Genomic DNA, 17,445 nt, shown 5'->3' on the forward strand with positions numbered 1-17,445 from the left:
GCCTCATCCATCGGGACCACCGGGAGTTTCCCAGTGAGCCGATGGCTCAGTGGGCTGGTTTCAGTGACAGACAGCCTGTCAAAGTAATGGCTGCACGTCCTGCAGAGCCATTCATTTGAGCACCGCTGTATTGTCCAGGGCCAGCTCAGGCGACAATTCCAGGGTGGACTGGGCCGGGATGGTGGGAGCTTCAGTGTTCAGGGCAGCTTCTCTGCTGCTACCATAGCTGCAGGCTTCTTATTGTTGCAGATTTCCCCTGGCCCGCTCTGATGCCCCATACGCTTCCCTCAGATCCATCCCAAACTCCACCCGTATCAATGTCCATATACGTATCCATATTGCGCAATTGCGTATAAGTTTATATACTGTTTTTGTGCGTGTTTGCAAAATTAAAGTGGGCAGGTCTAGATGAAGTCCAGAGCCAAATTTGTGTCCCAATCCAGTCCTGACCATAGTAGATGTAATCTGATGTGCTTCCGGACTGAGTATCTGACGATAGTGAATGTTGGATTAGAGACATTCTGTACCTGTTAAATTGCGGCAGTTGGTAAGGAAATTCTTCATCTCTTGCACTTCTGAAGGGGCCACATCCCTCTTCACACTGCAAAAAGCACAGATATGACAAACCCAATGGACAGAACTGCTAAAATCTATACAAATACTGTTAGTTTTTTTAAATTCATTTTAGGTCCTTAAAGTGGACCTAGCATCAGATATATTTTTCATGTTAGGGGCAACATGCTAAGTAATGTTTTTTTTTTTTTTTTTTTAGTGTTCTAGCACCACCTACTGATAAAAGCAAGTATCACCTCTCCTCTGGCCAATCACAAACGTCAGTAATAACAATAACAAAATCTCAAATACTTTTCTCTGCTTACCTGTAAACGAATATCGGCACAATAATATCCCTGAAATTTGGCTCCAATTCTGAGTCCTCCAACCGGGTCAGCATTTCCTCAAATCCCTTTGTCCACTCAACTTTCAAATCAAGAGGGATAAAATTTCCTGAAGAGCCCCCCCCCCCCCAAAAAAAAAAAAGAAAAACAATGTTTACACCTGGTGACATGACTGTAAAAGTCAGAGAGAGAAGATACAAGTAGCATTAATGCTAGTAAATAATTGATGTTGGCCCCAGAAGGTTCAAAAGTACAACAATAACTTTATTAAGCTTCAAATATGTTAACACAATTCTTGAATTGTGATTAGTGATAGAGGAAGAGAGAAGAAGGAACATGGCATTTCTTAAAAGAAAATTATCATGTTGGAATACTGCCCTGCGGCCCAGTCTCTGAAGGGAGGGGATCATGCTCTGCTTCAGTATGTCACAGTACATGTTGGCATTCATGGTTCTCTCAATGAACTGTAGCTCCCTGCGCATGTGCAGTACGGGGCAGACGAAGCTTCGGAAAATCTCCGAAGATGAATGGCGCCTGCGCCGTGAGTGGAGGTGGTAGCCCCACCATCCAAGAGGACATAAAGTTCTGAAAATTATAGGGCCCCTCGCGGGCGTGCTTCGCTCGCCACGCTTCGGGCTCGGCCTTGCTGCGCTCGGCTTTTATATTCCTACTCTATGTCCACTTGGATGGTGGGGCTAGAACCTGGACTCACGGCGCAGGCGCTGTTCATCCTTGGCTATTTTCGGAATCTGTGTGTGCTGTGTACTGCGCATGCGCCAGGGGCGTAACTATAGGGGGTGCAGCAGTTGTGACTGCACCTAGGCCCTGTGCTGCAGGGGGCCCATGCAGCCCCCTCTACATATGGCCGGTAGCAGCATAGGCAGCTAGGGGTACCAGTGCACCATGCACACGGGTGGGTGGAGGGTGACTAGCAGAGCTCCATGCTCGACTATCACACTGGCTGCTCTTTAGTTGTGCATTCCCCGCATGACCTGTGTCCTCGGCCACCTCTACCCCCCAGCTGTACCCCCCTCCTGCTCCATGCATTGCCGCTCAGTCCGATGTCTGTTCTCCCAGCCAGAGTCCCGCCTCCCCCCCCCCCCCCCGAGTCCGGTCCACACTGCACTGCATACTTCTCCCGGGTAAACAAACTTTAAGCACACAGATGCAGTGAAGCCCTATGAGAGCCCCCCGGAGGACACTGCAGGCTTGTCTGCCAGCCCCCCTCCTCCCCCGTCATACACAGATGATGAAAGGTCTTTCTGGGAGATATGCTGATCACCCGTCCAGCACACTGGATGGAGCCCAGGCCAACATGGATGAGTGCGCGGCCTGCAGCTTGGTCATGGTGAGTGAGAGGACCCCATCCCCCACACACCATTACATACCCCCTTCCTCTCCCCCTGGGGACAGGGGCCCCTTCTCACGTAGGGACAGGGATCCCCATCTCCCCTTCTCACCTGGGGGCAGTAACTTCATCTGCCCTGGAGAAAAGGACCTTATCTCTTCTGGGGACGGGGACCCCATCCTGCCTAGGGACGGTCCCCCAATGGGGCACCTAAAAAAAAAAAAAAAAATTTTAAAAAAACTACTGATGCCAGTGGTGGAACTACAGGGCTCACAAAGGTCATACCTGTGACCACGCCCTGGAGTTCTACCGCCGGACTCAGAGGGAAGGGCCCTGGCTTGGGTTCAGGGGGGCCCTTCATGGTTTCTTGCATCGGGCCCTGAAGGTTCTAGTTACGCCACTGGCATGCGCAGTACACAGCGGACACTATCCGATGGGGGACTGTATGTGATAGGACACCGGCAGCATTCATGCAGCCCCAGACCATGACACTCCCACCACCATGCCTGACTGTAGGCAAGACACACTTGTCTTTGTACTCTGCACCTGGTTGCCTTTATGGACCTTGCTTTGTGCACTGGTGTGCAGTCATGTTGGGACAGGAAGGGGCTATCCCCAAACTTTTCCCACAAAGTTGGGAGCATGAAATTGTCCAAAATATCTTGGTATGCTGACACCTTCCCTTTACTGGAACTAAGGGGCCAAGCCCAATCCCTTAAAAACAACCCCACTCCATAATCCCCCCCCCCCCACCAAATGATTTGGACCAGTACACAAAGCAAGGTACATAAAGATATGGATGAGCGAGTTTGGGGTGGAGGAACTTGACTGGCCTGCACAGAGTCCTAAACTCAACTCAATAGAACACCTTTGGAGGATGGATCGGCGTGACGGAGCCGGCCGGCTAGAAGCAAAACAGTGCACCGGAGCGGAACTGCTACATTTCATCAGATCCAGTTGGTGAGCGGGCTGTGGCCCATAGTTTATTACGCACTTGCATACATTTAGACTTCCATACAGAGGTGCTGGGATCTGCGGTCCCAAGGAGAAGGATCTAACAAAGACTGACAAAGGCAGGTCTAAAGCCTTCTCCTTATCACATTTTAGTACCGTGCCATACCAGAGGTGATAACCATTAAAGTGCCTCCAGAAACCATTCCAGGATTCCTTCTGATGCCGCGTACACACGATCAGACAATCTGGTGGAAAAGTCTGGCAAACTCAAGTCCGCCGGACAATCCGCACGTGTGTAGCCTCAGGCAGACTTTTTTTTACCCAAAAGTCCGGTGGACTAAGAAAGTATTTTTGCACTCCAATCTGTCCGCCGGGCTCGCTTTTCGGCGGACAGTACGGCCGTGTGTGTGCTAGTCCGCCGTACTTTTGAAATGAGTGGACTTTTCCCGCGCAGAGAAAAGTCCGCTCATTTTGAGAGAGTCTCCAGGTAGCCAGGGGCCAGCGAGGGAGGCGTCGCTGGCCCTGTTACCTGGTATGGACTTAAAGGGGAAGCCCTACACCTAAAAATCGGCGTGGGGGTCCCCCCTAGGTCCACATCAGACCCTTTTCTGAGCACGCTACCCGGCCGGCCAGGAAAGGGGGTAGGGACGAGCGAGCGCCCCCACCCCAAAGCACCTTGTCCCCATGTTGATGAGGATAAGGGCCTCTTCCCGACAACCCTGGCCGTTGGTTGTCGGGGTCTGCGGGCGGGGAGCTTATCGGAATCGTGAGCCCCCTTTAACATGGGGGCCCCCGGATACCGGCCCCCCACCCTATGTGAATGAGTATGAGGTACAACCTGGAGACGCGCTCAAAATGAGCGGACTTTCCTCCGCGTGTGTGGGCGAGTACGTTCATTTCAAAAGTATGCCGGATAGTCCAGCGGACATAGTACGCCGTATTAGTCCGCTGAAAAAGGCCGTGTGTGGGCAAGTAGCTCGTTCGGAAAAGTTCGGCGGACAGTCCGGCGGGAAGTCCGCCAGACTAAGTCCGCCAGATAGTCTGCTACGTGTGTACACTGCATTACTTAAACTTTACTATCTCACTTTGTTGGATTACAAATCGCTACAGACCTTTATAGCTAGCTGAAGAAAAGAAGATCAAAGACTGGGTGTTATTTCAAGGCCTTGCACCTAGAGCACTAAAGTAAGGGGCGCTCCCTTGTATTTGTTGCTATATATATCTGTTGTTTAGAGTCATTGTATTGTTATGTTATGTTGATATGACAGCACAGCCACTGTAATTGTCACCTTACCATTACCACAGTAAGATAACCCTTTGGTTAAAGTGGGAGTCCGCCTTTTTTTTTTTTTTTTTAAAGTCAGCAGCTACAAATACTGCAGCTGCTGACTTTTAAAATAATGACACTACTCGCCCAGCGCGCCCACGATGACGGCACCCGAAGCCGATCTCTCGATCATCTCTCGGGTGCTGCCGCCACAATCTTGGGTATGGGAATCAGGAAGTGGAGCCTTGCGGCTTCCTTTTCCCGGTTCCCTATTGCGCATGCGCGAGTCGCGCTGTGCAATAAGGATGGTCCCCGCTGTCTCTGGGATCCGTGTGTTTCCCAGCAGACAGCGGGGGACCTTCGTAAAGGGGCGTACATTCTGCGGAAAGGGGCGTACCTTCTGCAGATATCGATATGTCGGAAGTGGGTGCAGATACCTGTACTGTACAGGTACCTGCACCCCCCTCCCCCCTGAAAGGTGCCAATTGTGGCGCCGGAGGGGGGGAGGGTTCCAATGAGAGGAAGTTCCACTTTAGGGTGGAGCTCCGCTTTAAGTACATTGGTGTGGAGTAGTGTTCTTTCTCCAGCAGGTGGAGCTCTTGGATACCCAGGTGACAATCAAGGTATACTGTCATTATATTGTGGGGTTATCTTTCACCATTTATTCCACACCAACATTGCACCACAGCTGTGTCAAGGGGACTGAGCCAAGTCAGTGGGGGTTTAATAACAGAGTGCAGGCCCAAACAAATTCAGCAGCTCCTTCGGGGGGTCAGTGCTACACTCAGAAGTCTTTAGGTCTATTCTCGCTTTGGATCAGTGACTCCAAAAACCAAATTTGCAGCAAGACACCCAGGAAGCTAGCAGTTTTAATGGAGAGGTTTAAATTGCGAATGTAACTCACCCAGCTGGGCATACAGCTCTCCAGTTTCAAAGCCGTTGAGTGTGGAGCATCCTCTGTTGTCCACAATGGTGATGGTTGGGGTTAGTGGGTAAGATTTCCTCTCCATGGTGAGCCCACCTTGTGCTTCCCCAGACTGGGCAACCACAGTGAATTGCTGCTTCCTGTCCTGAAGCACATGTACACAAGAGTTAATAAGAGAAGATTTGCCATGTCCCAGGTAGCCACACAGCTGGAGAAGGATTCGGTTGTAACCCTGGTTGCCCTCTGGGCAGTCATTGAGACTGTAGGAGATGATGTATTCCTTCAGCTTGTCAGTTTTGCTCATTGATTTCTTTTTCAGAACTGGAGAGCTATGCTTCACACTGGAACAAATATGGAGAATTGTTACTAAGATGAAACTCCATCGAGGCTATGGTGGGGTAGTGTGGAGGTGACTAAAAGTGCAACATACCCTACTGACCGAGGGACTAAAATAATAGAATGTGAATGTTCAAGAGGAAGTAAACCAAACAAAAATCACCATATAAACTCACTTTACTGTTAAAAATAAGTGTAAAATGCAAAACTCCGGTGGATGTAACAAGAGGTCCGCTTTCCCCTTTCTCAGTGTATCTTTACTATAGAGGAGTGCGGGGTGTAGCAAGATGGTGGCAACGGAACGTCACTTCCGTTACACATTCTGACGTTTCGCCAAATCTGTTTTGTTGTAAAAGTGTTGGAACGCATATGGCGGCGTTGCGCATGCACACTCCAGCGGGTAGCCAAATGTGATGGGTCACCATATGTGACGAAACAACGGGGACTGGCCCGTGTTCTGCCTAGAAAGGCCCCCCCAGTGGATAATCACCCCCTTGTACTGTGCAGGCGCAAAGCTTGCGCAGTACGAACCACAATGGAGCCGCCGAAAATAGCTGAAGCTGAACAGCTGTGAGTGAGCTGTATACGGCGCCTGCACAATGAGCACGACATTGTTCCAGACGCTGCCGCGCGCTCCCGATGCTCGTGCTACTCTGCAAGGGGGCGGGTATATCGTGTAAGGGGCGGATGGCTACAGAAGAGGCCGAATTTTAAATTGATGGGCAGAGCTGTTTGCAGGGTGTGTTTAAAGAAATAAAGGGTGGGTTTTCCAATGTTGATGGGCGGGTTGGCACAACCTATTTAACCGCCTAGCATGAAAAATTTATCACAGTATCAGTGCAGATTTTGATGATTGAAATCGCCCATCAACATCGCAAAACCCGCCCTTCATTTGTTTAAACACGCCCTGCAAAGACGTGTAGTTTATTGTTAAAACCACCCCTAAGTTATCAGCTTACACGATATAACAGTAATACACCCGCCCCTTGCAGAGTAGCACGAGCATCGGGAGTGCGCGGCAGCATCTGGCACAATGTCATGTTCATTGCGCGGTGTACAGCGGACTCACAGCTGTTTATGTTTGACTATTTTTGGCAGCTCCGTTGTGGTTCATACTGCACAAGCACCGCGCCTGTACAGTACAGGGGGGGGGGTCATTATCCGCCGGAGGGACCTTTTTCGGCAGGACACCGGAGCCGCGATGACTTCACTCCCACGGATGCTCACGGGAGCCGCCAGTGACGGCACGATCGCCCTCAGAAACAGCACGCTCAGTGCACCTGTGCCATTGTCTATGGTGAAGATATTTGCCAGCACACCATGGAACGACACAAATAGCGTCCAAACGGACTATCACATGCCTGACGAAGGAACCCTGCGTGCCTCCAAAACGTGATCATGCAATAAATCACCCGTTTGGACGCTATTTGTGTCGTTCCATGGTGTGCTGGCAAATATCTTCACCGTGACTCGAACCAGTATCCAGCTGGTTGTTGCTACAGCACCCAAATCCGAGAGCGCATCCAGGAACGCGTGCGATGGGAATATGAAATACTGCGCTGTTGTCCCTGAGGGTTTACAACCACTTTCAGTGACTTCATTACACTAAAATACATGTTTGTTAAACCCGAGAACAAACGTGCCAATAATTTATGGCACCCCCACACATCCGCTAAAGGGCAGCACATTTCTGTGTGTGCTGTAAAGGTGCTAAATCTGAACGTAGCACTAAAGTGCTTCTAAAGGTAGAGTGTTCTTACCGTAATGCCTTCTATGATTAAAAGTAGAACTTTGGATAGAGTATGTCAGATTTTCGCCATCTGTGTCCCATTGTGGAGATTTCCCTTTACTTCCTGTAGCCACACAGGAAGTGAGAGGAAATCCCAGCAAATTAAGAGAATTCCTTGGGGCCCAGGTCTCCTTAATGGTGGCACAGACAGCAAAAAAAAACTGACAAGCGTTCTAATCCCTCTCTACTCTATCAAAAAGTTAAAAAAAATGTTTGCCTTTAGTTATACTTTAAGGTAAAAACTGTCTGGGTTCAGCCACCCCTTATACTTACCTGAGCACAATCTCGATCCAGCGATGTGCTCAACAGCCGCAGCTCTAACGGGTCTCTCTCTCCTCATTGGCTCATACACATTTACAGCCAGGGAGCCTATGAGGAGAGAACGGGGGGCGTGACCCAACCACGCTCTGTGTGTGATTGTACAATGTTCATTTTTTTTTCATTCAAGAAAGGTTTATTAGCAAATGAAGATACAGATTACATGGTTATGCAATAGACACTGTACAAACAGAACAATGTATACCAAGGTCAGAACTGTGTCAATAACATTTCTTAGTCGTCAATAGGGGTATCATCTAATACAATCAAATCCCCCATTGCGGGCCCAACCGGACCTAGGAGAGCAGATCATTGTCCTACCCCGGATTCCATCTGGAATCATTCATTCCCATTGAACAACAAGAAAACATATTAAGAAGAACTAGTAGCTTATCAGAGAAACCGAGTAAAGGGATAGACGAAGAGAGGAAGGGAGAGTGAGGAGAAAAGAAAGAAAAGGGAAAGGAGCGCCTTATTCCAGAAGCTCCTGGAGAGTAATAGGAGCAATGTTAGTGTGATATTAAAGTGTTAGAGAACGTGTTATAAAGACACCACCTCACATCAGGCCGTTGAGTTTCGGCCCGTGTAATCCCTGAAAGACTGCGAGTATTTAAAAGCAAACCACGGAGACCAGGTCTTCTGATACCCCTCCACTCGTTCATCAGATTGGGCCGCCGTATCCTCCATCTCACAGATAAGAGCAATTTTAAGCAGCCATTCTCGTATAGTAGGAATAGTTTTGGATTTCCAATATAGTGGAATTAGAGAGTTGGCCGCATTAATCATATGTCTGGTGAGCGACTGCTTGTATTTTTTAAAGGAGGTATTGGTGATGCGGAGTAGACAGCACTCCGCATCCAACCCAAGTCTGGTCTCCGTGATCCGCCCGATCAACTCCTTCACCCCTGACCAATATGGTTGCAATCGGTCACACTGCCACCAAATGTGAAGCAGAGTGCCCTCCTCTTGATCACATCTCCAACATCTGTCAGAGGAATGTGGAAACCATTTATGGACTTTCTCCGGAGTGGCATACCAATGGGTCAACAATTTGTAGGACGTTTCCTGCATTTTCGTGCTCAGTGAGCATTTGTGTGATAAAATACAGGCCCTATCCCATTGGTCGTCCGAAATCGGCGTACCAAGAGCCCGAGCCCACTTCTCCCTGAGCCTGTGGTCTTCTCGTGGACCTAGCGAACGTAACCAGGCATATGCAAGCGTAGTGTTTTTTTGGGTGGGTTCCCCTTTCATGCATACTGATTCTAGGTCTGTCACTGCTCTCGTTAAGTGTGGTCTGCGCGTGGCATCATTGCAGTAGCTTCTAAGTTGGAAGTATGTCCAGAGTGGTAATTGTGGTAATTCACTGTCACTTTTGAGGTCTGAAAAGTCTTTCATCAGTTTGTTGGTGAAACAGTCCAACGCCAAGAGCGGTCTTTTCGGTCTCTGTAGTCTTAGTAATGGGTTCTTCAGACCCGGTGTAAAATCAGGGTTGTCACGGATAGGGGTTAGGGGGCTCAGAGGGGTGGAGAACTCGGGTTGTTTAGCTAGTACATGAAAAATATTGAGAGTGGTGCCTACAGTGGGGTGAGATAGCATAGATCTGGGATATCTAAGTCGTGGGATCCAAGGAGAGAACTGGAGAGTGATTGTGCTAGCTTCCTCTTCCAAGAAAATCCAGTCCTTAACCTGGGAGTGGCAATGCCAATCTATAATACGCGCAATATGTGCGGCGTAATAATAAAGTTTGTAGTCAGGCAAACTCAGGCCACCCCTGTCTTTAGGTTTGGTCAGAAGAGACTTTTTCAGTCTGGGGGGCTTGCGCGACCAGATAAAGCTCGTTTGAAGGGAGTGCAAGGATTTAAAAAAACTCATGGGTATCCTGATGGGCAAAGTGCGGACTAGGTAGAGCACCTTTGGCAGTATAGCCATCTTACAAATGGCCGCCCTGCCAAACCATGAGAAGTAGCCCGATCCCCACCTCTGAAGGTCCTGCGCAATATTTTTAAGTAGGGGGGGGAAGTTCTGCGCATATGTCAATGAAAGTCTGGGAGTCAACCAAATTCCTAAGTATTTAATGGCCGATGCTGTCCATTTAAAGGGGGTACCGGCCCTGGCCACTGACAGTCGGGCCTCGGGAAGAGACACATTCATGGCCATCGATTTAGAGTAGTTTATTTTGAAGTTGGAGACACATCCAAATCGTGCAAATTCGTGTAGAAGAGAGGGGATAGAAATGTGGGGTTCTGTCATAAAGAACAATAAGTCATCGGCGTAAGCCGCGATTTTGAAGACTCTCTCTTTTAGTTGGAATCCCCTGATCGATGGGTTCATGACTGTGTGTCTTATGAATGGCTCTAGTGCGATAATAAAAAGCAGGGGGGACAGAGTACACCCCTGCCTTGTGCCATTTTTGATAAGCACTGTGTCTGAGAGTGAACCATTCACTTTAAGCCTAGCCGAAGGGTTCCAGTACAGTGCTGAGATCCAGGCCATCATGCCAGGGCCCAAGCCAGTACGCCTACAAGCCTCGAACATATAGTCCCAAGCTACTCGGTCGAAGGCCTTCTCTGCGTCGGTTGACAGGAGAAAGCCCTCGATCTTTCGCTGGTGTGCTAGATGTATCAAATTTAGGGATTTCGTCACGTTGTCCTTTGCCTCCCTGCCCGGCATGAATCCGGCCTGCTCGGGTCCTATCAGTTCGTGAAGTAGTGGTTTCAATCTGTTAGCTAGGATCTTTGCTACTAGTTTAACGTCGGTATTTAGAAGGGATATGGGCCTATAACTTGAACAATTGAGCGGATCTTTCCCTTCCTTGGGAAGAACAGTGATAAAGGCGGACAAGAAATCGTTAGAGTTCGGGCTCCGGGTTGTCAAAGAGTTCATTGCATTTCTAAAAGGGTTGAGTAAAATCTCTGTAAACGTCTTATAATAAATGGCGCTAAACCCGTCTGGCCCGGGACTCTTGCCCGTCTTTAATTCTCTAATGGCTGTCTTAATTTTGGAGTCATCAAAGGGTCTATCTAGCTGGATACTGTCTTCCTCGTCAAGTCTGGGTAGATCCGCTGCGTCCAAGTAATTCCGAATCGCCCGAGCCCGATCCTCCCCCAAGTCTGGCGGAACATGCAGGCTCGGGAGATTGTATAGGTTAGTATAATATTTATGAAAATGTTGAGCAATCTTCTCAGTTTCGATGTCTATCCTTCCGTCTCCTCCAGTGATGCCCCTGATGTGATTGTTGGCTATTCGTGTATTTAAGGCCCTCGCTAGATCTTTACCTGTTTTGTCTCCATGTTCGTAATAGACTTTCTTCCTAAAGAATATGAATCTCCTGGTGGTATTGTCTAAAAGCTGTTTAAGAGTTTTCCTCGTCTCAAGTAACATCTCCGCTGATTCTACTGTAAGGGAGCGTTTATGTAACGATTCTAGAGATCTTATTTTGGCGATCAACTCATTAATCAGTTTGTCTCTCTCCCGTTTTTTACGAGAACCCATGCGTATCAGCTCGCCCCTAATATGACATTTGTGAGTTTCCCAGATCACTAAGGGGTTCATCCCAGGTGTGTCATTCAGCTTGAAGAAGTCAGTCAATGAGGAAACTAGGTCTGGCAGCAGCGCGGGGTCCGTTAATAGTGACGAGTTCAGTCTCCAGGTATTGTGTCTGGCCATGGTGTTTGTCAAGTCTAGTGACACAGATATCGGAGCGTGGTCAGAGATGGTTTGTATCCCGATGTGAGCAGCGGTCAGCAGCGATAGGTCTCTCTGCGTAATAAAGATGTAGTCTATTCGTGAGTGGCGGTTGTGTGGAATGGAGAAGAAGGAATAATCCCTTCCTTCTGGGTTTAGGTGCCGCCATGAGTCTACCAGATTCAGGGAATACAGGAGCTTCTTAATGCTCTTAAGAGTCTTATAGGGGATGGCGGTTTTGCCATTGGAGGTATCCTCAGTCGGTATGAGGGGGACGTTGAAGTCCCCTCCCAGAATCAGTCTACCCGAACCGAAACATTTCAGCTCAGCAGTCAATTTTCGGCAAAAAGTGAGTTGAGCTGAATTGGGAAAATACACGTTTGCCAAAGTCAGGGGAGTCCCTCTGCAAGTCCCCTTGAGGAGAAGGAATCTCCCATCCGGATCTATCTGCGTGTCCGTGACCTCAAAGTCAGCATCTTTACTCACCAGTATCGAGACCCCTTTTGATTTGGTCCTGGGACTGGTGGCATGATATGCGTCAGTAAAGTAGGAGTCAGTCAGCCTTGGCGTGTGTCCTGTTTTAAAATGCGTCTCCTGTAAAAATGCAAAATTGGGCCTACCTTTTTTAAGTTCTCTTAGTAAGGTGGTTCTTTTTTCGGGGATGTTAAGCCCTTTGACATTGTGTGAAATTACCGTTGGGCTACGTCCCAAATCAGAATATGCCATGGTTTAGACTCAGGGAGGCGCGGGATCCAACACCTGCAGAAGTAATCTTAACAAGATAATTGGGTACAGAAAATTCTAATTTCAGTAATAGTCAGTAACATACAGTACATTCGCACTAACGTGTAAATCGCGGAAAGGCAAAGTAGAGAGATAGAGAGCAGTGAGGAAAGTAAGAAAGGTGAAATGAGATGAGATGAAGATGGAGTTGTAGGTTACACCCCCTTAAGACTAAATAACCGTCCTCGGGGGGTCAAGATTAGTGCATGAGACAGGCCCCAAAGTAACCCGCCTGGAGCACTACTGTGGGGTCCGGGAAGGCCCTCCCCGGAGACAGCAACCTTCGCCGAGCGGATCACCACAGGTCAAATAACCCAGTTGCCGCGCTGCGAAGGGAAGTGTATAACAGTACCGAACTGTCGGTTAAACACAGCGATAACTCAACTGTATATGTTAGGAGCCGCCGTGAGCGGCGCCCTAAGGCATATGGTGAGTGCTAAATGGTCAGCCACAGCAACAACGTACAATGCAAACTGGAAACAAATTAATAAAAAAAATGAAAAATAAAAACAAGCATGCCTGACAAATAGTAAGAAACAATAGATTGAAGCACTTTCGACCTTCTAAACTACCATGCCCACCACCCGCCAGGTTATGGACTGAGGGAACTGTTTCTACCCCCAGCTACCATCCTTGTCAATAATTTGCGGTCCGCTGGACACCATTATTCCTCCAGGACTGTAGTGATCAGAAAATCAACCGTCTTCCTCCAGCATGTCAACCCCATAGTTACATTTGCTCAGTACTGGTGTGGTATCTCTGAGGAAACACCTTGGACCCAGGGTAATATCATGCAGATCAAGATCCCATAGTGAGTCACCTCTCCAGCATGTGAGCAGTTCTACTCTCGGTGATGACGGAGCAAGGTAGTCACAAAAGATAAATGATGGTCAGGTGGGAGAAAAGTAATGGTAGTGTTCCCAGGAGGTAGGTAGGCATATGAGCATCACGGGTCTTAGGCTTCCATTAGGTTCCTAGAAGAGTGCGGGCGACTTCGGGGAGTCCCCCTTGGTGAGAATTCCCCACGACCCTGCCTCTGCCGTTTGGGGAGGTGTTTCTCCGGCGAGGTGAGTGGGGAAAAAGGTGGGCTTCTGTCTTTAGGTGGCATGGAGAACTCCTGGTACCAGTCAGGCAAAGCAATCAGCTCAAGCTGGAGGGCAGCACAAAATTCCGGGAGGTCTGCAGGCGTTCGCAAGATGTGTTGCTTACCCCCATGCGCGACCAGTAAAGCGAAGGGGAAGAGCCATGAGTATCTCAGTTCTTTCTCCCTTAACCTTTCCAGTAGAGGACGCAAAGCCCTTCGGTTTTTTAGAGTGATTTGGGATAGGTCTTGAAAAAGTTTTATGGTCTCCCCATTGAACACGATCTGATCGTTCCTGCGGGCCCTGGCCATGACATCCTCTTTAAGTGAGAAGCTCTGTAGGCAACAGATGATGTCGCGAGGGGGTAGTGTATCAGGGCCTCTCGCTCTGAGCGCCCTGTGCGCTCTAACAAAGTCAATGGCAGAGTCTTCCGGGCGTTCAAGTAGGGTATTAAATACCCTCTGCAAAACTGAGGTGATTTGGTCAGGCGCAACGGACTCCGGTATGCCGCGGACCCTGATATTATTACGCCTCCCCCTATTGTCCAAGTCCTCTAAATGTCTGTTCATTTCGATGAAATGAAGGGAGTGAGCTGTGACAGCCTCATCCAGTCTGTGAATTGACCTGTCTCTCATCTTTCCCGCTGTCTCCGCAGCAGCCATTTTCTCCTGCATAACCAGGAAGCTGGTCTTTAAGTCTGTGATCGCTGCGGAGAATGAGGCTTTGATATCGGCTGCAAAGCCAGACATATCCTCGTAGGTGAGTGGGTGTGTAGAGCGGGCACTGTGCCTACCGTTGTCCTCGGCCGCAGATTGCGAATCCTCGCTGTAATCCTCGTCCGCGTGGACCGGCGCCATCTTGTCTTCCTCCGAGGCCTGCAGTGCTGAAGCCTGGGTCTTGAAGATGTCTGAGATATCTCGGCCGGGATTGACTGCCACTGAGTGGCGTGGACGGGTCTGGTGCTGGTGCTTGTTCTGCCTGCTCATTTTTGCGCCGTTTGCTGCTGTAATCTGACGGGCTGGGGCCGCTATCCGACGGAGCTCCTCCTCTAGGCTGCCATCTCCGTTGCGCGCCAAGCCACGCCCCCACAATGTTCATTTTTACATGTTTGGGAGTTCTGGTGCGAACTGAACCGAGGGTTGTTCAGCCCATCACTATTCTACAGTACACCCAAAGACCACTCTCCACAATACACCAAACACCACAGTCTACTGTACACCCAAACAACACCATCTACAGTACACCCAAACACCACTGTCTACAGCACACACAAACACCACTGTCTATAGTATGCCAAAACACCACCATCTACAGTACATCCAAACACCATCGTCTACAGTATATCCAAACACCACCATCTACAGTACATCCAAACACCACCATCTACAGTACATCCAAACACCGCCATCTACAGTACATCCAAACACCATCGTCTACAGTACATCCAAACACCATCGTCTACAGTACATCCAAACACCACCATCTACAGTACATCCAAACACCATCGTCTACAGTACATCCAAACACCACCATCTACAGTACATCCAAACACCATCGTCTACAGTACATCCAAACACCATCGTCTACAGTACATCCAAACACCATCGTCTACAGTACATCCAAACACCACCGTCTACAGTACATCCAAACACCATCGTCTACAGTACATCCAAACACCATCGTCTACAGTACATCCAAACACCATTGTCTACAGTACATCCAAACACCACTGTCTACAGTACATCCAAACATCATCATCTACAGTACACCCAAACACCACCATCTACAGTACACCCAAACACCACCATCTACAGTACATCCAAACACCATCGTCTACAGTACATCCAAACACCATCGTCTACAGTACATCCAAACACCACCATCTACAGTACATCCAAACACCACCATCTACAGTACATCCAAACACCATCGTCTACAGTACATCCAAACACCATCGTCTACAGTACATCCAAACACCACCATCTACAGTACACCCAAACACCACCGTCTACACCACTACAGTATCCCCAAACAACACAGTACACCCAAACAACACCATCTACAGTACACCCAAACACCACAGTCTACAGCACACCATCTACAGCACACCCAAACACCACAGTCTACAGCACACCATCTACAGCACACCTAAACACCTTTGTCTACTGTACACCCAAACACCATTGCCTACTGTACACCCAAACACTACCGTCTACTGTACACCAAAACACCACCGTCTACTGTACACCCAAACACCACCATCTACTGTACACCCAAACACCATCATCTACATTACACCCATATACCACGTCTACTGTACACCCAAACAACACCATCTACAGTACACCCAAACACCACTGTCTACAGTATGCCCAAACACCACCATCTACAGTACATCCAAACACCATCGTCTACAGTACATCCAAACATCATCATCTACAGTACACCCAAACACCACCATCTACAGTAAATCCAAACACCACCATCTACATTACATCCAAACACCACCATCTACAGTACATCCAAACACCACCATCTACATTACATCCAAACACCACCATCTACAGTACATCCAAACACCACCATCTACAGTACATCCAAACACCACCATCTACAGTACATCCACACACCATCGTCTACAGCAGTGGTCATCAACCCTGTCCTCAAGGCGCACTAACAGGCCAGGTTTTATGTATTACCTTGGGGAGATGCAGACTAGAATACTGCAATCACTGAGCAGCAAATGATATCACCTGTGATGTATTTCAGTTATCTTGCAAACCTGGCCTGTTAGTGGGCCCTGAGGACAGGGTTGATGACCACTGGTCTACAGTACATCCAAACATCATCGTCTACAGTACATCCAAACATCATCATCTACAGTACACCCAAACACCACCATCTACAGTACACCCAAACACCACCATCTACAGTACATCCAAACACAACCATCTACAGTACACCCAAACACCACCATCTACAGTACATCCAAACACCACCATCTACAGTACATCCAAACACCACCGTCTACAGTAACCCAAACACCACCGTCTATTGTACACCCAAACACCACCATCTACAGTACACCCAAATACCACCATCTACTGTACACCCAAACACCACCGTCTACAGCACACCCAAACACCACCGTCTACAGTAACCCAAACACCACCGTCTACAGTAACCCAAACACCACCGTCTACTGTACACCCAAACACCACCGTCTACAGTAACCCAAACACCACCGTCTACTGTACACCCAAACACCACCGTCTACTGTACACCCAAACACCACCGTCTACAGTACACTCAAACACCACCGTCTACAGTACACCCAAACACCACCATTTACTGTACACCCAAACACCAACATCTACAGTACCCCCAAACAACACAGTACACCCAAACAACACCATCTACAGTACACCCAAACACCACAGTCTACAGCACACCCAAACACCACCATCTACTGTACACCAAAATACCACCATCTACTGTACACCAAAACACCACCGTCTACTGTACACCCAAACACCACCGTCTGCTGTACACCCAAACACCACCTTCTACAGTACACCCGTACACCACCATCTACAGTACACCCAAACACCACCGTCTACAGTACACCCAAACACCACCATTTACAATACACCCAAACACCACCATCTACAGTACACCTAAACACCATTGTCTACTGTACACCCAAACACCATTGTCTACTGTACACCCAAACACTACCGTCTACTGTACACCAAAACACCACCGTCTACTGTACACCCAAACACCACCATCTACTGTACACCCAAACACCATTGTCTACATTACACCCAAACACCACCGTCTACTGTACACCCAAACACCACCGTCTACTGTACACCCAAACACCACCATCTACTGTACACCCAAACACCACTGTCTACTGTACACCCAAGCACCACCGTCTACAATACACCCAAACACCACTACAGTATCCCCAAACAACACAGTACACCCAAACAACACCATCTACAGTACACCCAAACACCACAGTCTACAGCACACCATTTACAGCACACCCAAACAC

At 48.6% G+C, this 17,445-nt stretch overlaps 1 protein-coding gene across 1 annotated transcript in view; it reads right to left on the reverse strand.

Annotated features, from left to right (window-relative positions):
* The window catches only part of LOC143923319 (uncharacterized), a 38,720-nt gene that overhangs the window by 15,888 nt on the left and 5,387 nt on the right, over positions 1–17,445 (reverse strand). The window contains exons 2-4 of the mRNA XM_077446928.1: positions 5,370–5,731; positions 879–1,005; positions 528–601 (exon numbers count right to left, since the gene is read on the reverse strand). Coding sequence (XP_077303054.1) covers positions 528–601; positions 879–1,005; positions 5,370–5,731 — 563 coding nt within the window. The remainder of the gene's footprint in view (positions 1–527; positions 602–878; positions 1,006–5,369; positions 5,732–17,445) is intronic.

This window comes from Lithobates pipiens, unplaced genomic scaffold, assembly GCF_037356315.1.
Source record: "Lithobates pipiens isolate NorthernLeopardFrog02 unplaced genomic scaffold, aLitPip1_a1.2 Scaffold_22, whole genome shotgun sequence".
Classification (NCBI taxonomy): Eukaryota; Metazoa; Chordata; class Amphibia; order Anura; family Ranidae; genus Lithobates; species Lithobates pipiens.